General features: G+C 41.3%; 1 protein-coding gene across 2 annotated transcripts; it reads left to right on the top strand.

The window, feature by feature from the left end:
- The first annotated feature begins 1,521 nt into the window (after nt 1-1,521).
- On the top strand, nt 1,522-3,836 carry c26h6orf120 (chromosome 26 C6orf120 homolog). Of its 2 annotated transcripts, none has more exons than XM_031563856.1 (2): nt 1,522-1,685; nt 2,612-3,836. In XM_031563856.1, exon 2 carries the CDS (start codon nt 2,669-2,671, stop codon nt 3,257-3,259), a length of 591 nt encoding a protein of 196 aa, XP_031419716.1. In that variant the 5' UTR covers nt 1,522-1,685; nt 2,612-2,668; the 3' UTR covers nt 3,260-3,836. The 2 variants fall into 2 exon arrangements, with proteins under 2 accessions (XP_031419716.1, XP_031419717.1); XM_031563857.2 differs by lacking the exon at nt 1,522-1,685 and adding an exon at nt 1,710-2,445.
- Nucleotides 3,837-4,047: the final 211 nt, after the last annotated feature.

Genomic DNA, 4,047 nt, shown 5'->3' on the forward strand with positions numbered 1-4,047 from the left:
TTTTTCGTGTCATGGAGTCTGATTCAGCATGGATGAAACTGGCACTGACTGTTGTCCAAGCGGATATGATAAAAAAAAAAGTGATGCTGATGCAACAAAGCTATGTGAGACATTTTTATTTCGGGCTGCTCACTGTTCCAAAATGCAGGACACTACATCCTGGACACTCCAGCACTGACACCCATGACCACTCAGTCAATACAGTCAGAATATGGTCACTGCTACCCGTATGGTAATGCTCTGTTGAACTTTAATTCCTTAGAAATCAGACGTAAGAGTCCTAGGGACAGTTTATTGGTCTGTCTGATTCATAGCTATGTAAATAACAAGTGTCAGACATTAAGCATAAGGCATCTATGTGGTCAATACCCACCTGTTCATTCAGGTATTATCCTGCATCTGTCTTTCAGTGGCCCATACTGAGGTTGACAAGAGTCATCATCATCATTGTTTATTCAGGGAGAAATTGACTGAGCACAGGGCTCTTTTGCAGCAATGCCCTGATTGAGGCTACATAGTACAGAAGAACAATAAATAAACAAACCATAACAAAACAAAACAGACAAAATAAAAAAAAAAAAAACACATTAAACAACTCAGAAATTAAGTATAAAAAATAAATAAATAAAATAACATAAAGTAAAAAAGTTAAATCAGAGAATCATTTAAAACAACAGCATTGAGGCACATCCTTATTATCTAAAAGGCTCTTAAATTGGTTGACAGACAAATACTTGGTTAATTTCAACTCCACTTGAATAGTGTTCCATTTATGGGAAGCAAATAACTTAAAAGCTATTTTTCCTATATTAGTAGAAGAGTAGCTGTCATGACTCAAATGGAAGTGGAACTTGGAACATCTTGTAAACCACAGCAAGCCCATGTGTAGAGTGGTGTAATATATTAGGAGTGGCAAATCCAGAGTGGGGATGGTAGTTGTTGGAGATGCATCTACAGACATTGCCTTTCAAGAATAATGCGAACACTTATAATGGGATTCCATTGGATACAGAATGTAATGCATAATGTTTCAGTTAATCCCCCAAAGCTAAGTAAACTAAGCTAAGTTTTTTTTTTGTTGAAATGGCATAGGCTTAAAAGTCAATTTATTTCTGCTGTGTCTATGATGTGTATTATGACACAAAACAAATATGACTCAGTGGGGACCTTGGATTGGATAAATACAAATACCCACATAAACCCACAACAATAAGGTACACTGAAAGTATATTGAGTTGCACATGTGTGGTACATTGAGTTGCACATGTGCATGAAATGCGCTATATAAATAAAATTGCCTTGCCTTGAAAATATATTATTCTTCACACCACCACTGGGCAACCAACACAATATTTGTCCTGTTTTAAGCAAATAAAAACACGTCTGAAAAAGTGTTCCTGAATGTTTTTGTAGGGCAGCTGTTTTTTGTTGTACATTTTTTTCACAAAAAAATGCTTCTCCAATGCTAAACCATAGAGATCTTAAAAGGACCTTTAAAACCTCTGTGATCTGTGTGGCACAGAAATTGTGCGATTTGTCCGCCTGTTCTGCTGGGGGCGCTATGGCACCATGATACAGGAGTGGCAACTGCAGAGGGAGCGGTAACTCGAAGTGAGACAGAAATGCCGTCGCCTCAAAAATAACAAATAGTTATTTATTCTTGCTTCTTCAGACGTTATGTTTAGGTGAGTTTAAATTTTGGTGGCTAATTTTACCATACTCTGACTTTATTTATGCTAATTGGTGAACTAGTCGTCGTCTATATGTTTCAATAGTCAAGTTAAACTTCTCCTGAGCTAATGGTCTGCGTGATAGATCTAAGGTGCTAACCTGCTTTGCCTCAGAATGCTAGCAAGACCAGACAACTTGGCTCATGATGTGGTTGCTAAGCTAACACTTAGCCAAATGTCAGTTGGCAGTGGCACCTGTTCGGGTGACATACGGAGCAATGACGATGGTTTAGTAAGATAAGTGTCCTTGCTGTTGAATGCACTAACCTTAGCTGGTGTGAGGCAGAGGTGTAACGGAAACGTTTGTTAGGTTGTGTAATATTTGTACAAATTCGTAACAATTAACGTTAATTGTCAGATGTCTAACAGGTTTGTCAAGTCACTCTTTCATGTGACGTCATCAAGCTAGCAAAGTTAGATTTTAGCTGTGCTTTTGTCATAGTTAAGGGCAATATGTTTAAAAATATTAGTTGCATTGCTATGACTAGTTACGTTAGTCACACACACAACAGTCCACAACCATTGGTCTACAGCATACATGTTTCGGTGACCGTGAAGTTCATAAACCCACAGACTTTCAGCTATCTTTAAATGTGTGGTTAAGGCAAGGCCACTCTGATGGACTGCAAGTGGCGGATGCTTCTGTCCCAATGAAAAGCCACTGATGTATATTTAGCAGGGTCAGGTCTCCAGTCAGCACGATGCTTCCCAAGAGGTATCCTTTTACTATCAGTAGAGATATTTAGGTAGAGATAATATGAGTGGTAGCCTAGATATCTCACTTGATTTAAGCCGTTTCAGTCAAGCCCCTTCACTGAATATCTCTTCAATATCTCAAATAATAAATCTAACAGGTCTGTTTTATTTACCTACCATCCAAGGCTATCCTTTGATGGTAGAGGCACGGTCTCTCTCAGGTTGTGATTGCTAGTGACGGAATGGTACCGTGTCGCTGGAGTGTCCTGGTACCACTGGTGCTGCTCCTGTCCCAGGCCCAAGGCTTTCTGCACTTCGAGGACGATGATGCCTCTTCGGCTTTTGCCGTGCCGAAGGAGTGGGTGTTGCTCCACGTGGTCCAGGGCCACATTGGCGCAGGCAACTACAGTTACCTGCGACTAAACCACGACGGGCGCATCATCCTACACATGAGCAGCCTCAAAGGCGACGCCGACCTCTACGTGTCAGACAAGACGCTTCGGCCAAGCTTTGACACCTACAAGCTGCAGTCGGTCACATGCGGGCATGACGTGGTGGTGGTGCCCGGGGAGTTCACCCGCCCTGTGGGCATTGGCATCTACGGTCACCCCTCTCACCAGGAGAGCGAGTTTGAAATGAAAGTGTTCTACGACCAGACTGTCCTGACTGAGGACCCTTTCCAAAGGGACTCGTACCCCTCAGAAGAGGGCACCCACGGCCAACCCAGGTACCCTCAGGGAGGGGGACAGGAGGACTTTGAGGAGGAGGAAGAGTCCATCTTCTGGACCATTCTCATTGGCATTTTGAAAATCATACTTGAAATCTTGTTCTGAGTAACAGACAAAGCACTTGTGATGTGAGTGTTTTTTTGTTTTTTTGTTTTTTTTTTTCCATTGAGAGAAACTCCCAAGAAATGGTGGGAAGTAGACTATGGATGCCTCGAACTAAAGTGATTTACTAAAGCGATATTTTCAAACAGCTATTTTTTGATCAGACTTCAATTTTGTATTGATCATAGAAAAAGTGTACAAAAAAATAAAGTTCAGAAGGTGAATGAATTTATCTCCGCCTTGACCATACGCCTCAGATTCATACCACTGGCTCACAAGTGTAACTTCTGGAGAACAGCTACTCACGCATCACCTTGTTCACCACGCTGGTCGTTCTGTGGTGTTAATGCCGTTTAATGTGAAGATTTGGGAACCACTACTTTGAAATTGACAACAGACCTGCTCTGTAACAGGAGAAGAGAAAGGGCAGAAGCATGTAGGGAGAAATATCCTTTTGTGCCTTTTCATCAGTCCCATCACACCGCCCCCAACTCCCCATTGGCTAATGGTGAGGCTCAATCACACAGTGGAATTATTTGTAAATATTTCCAAATAAAGAGAACCACTTATCTTTGCAAAACTGCATTTGTGTGACTTTACAATGGAGTTGTAATGGTTTTAGTGAAAGAAATGAAAAAACCTAAAAGTCACGTGGCCAGTGATTCCAGGCCAGGGTTACCTTTGGGTTGCCAGGGATGCCATTTTAATAACATCAATAAAGCGTCTAGAAAGAAATCATAAACCACAGGGCAATTCACAAGCTAATCCTAATGACTCCTGGCCTTTGTATT

The sequence above is a fragment of the Clupea harengus genome, chromosome 26, assembly GCF_900700415.2.
Source record: "Clupea harengus chromosome 26, Ch_v2.0.2, whole genome shotgun sequence".
Taxonomy (NCBI): Eukaryota; Metazoa; Chordata; class Actinopteri; order Clupeiformes; family Clupeidae; genus Clupea; species Clupea harengus.

Bases quoted from the DNA above. Each gene is read 5' to 3' on its own strand.
- c26h6orf120 (XM_031563856.1), top strand. From the start codon at position 2,669: ATGGTACCGTGTCGCTGGAGTGTCCTGGTACCACTGGTGCTGCTCCTG.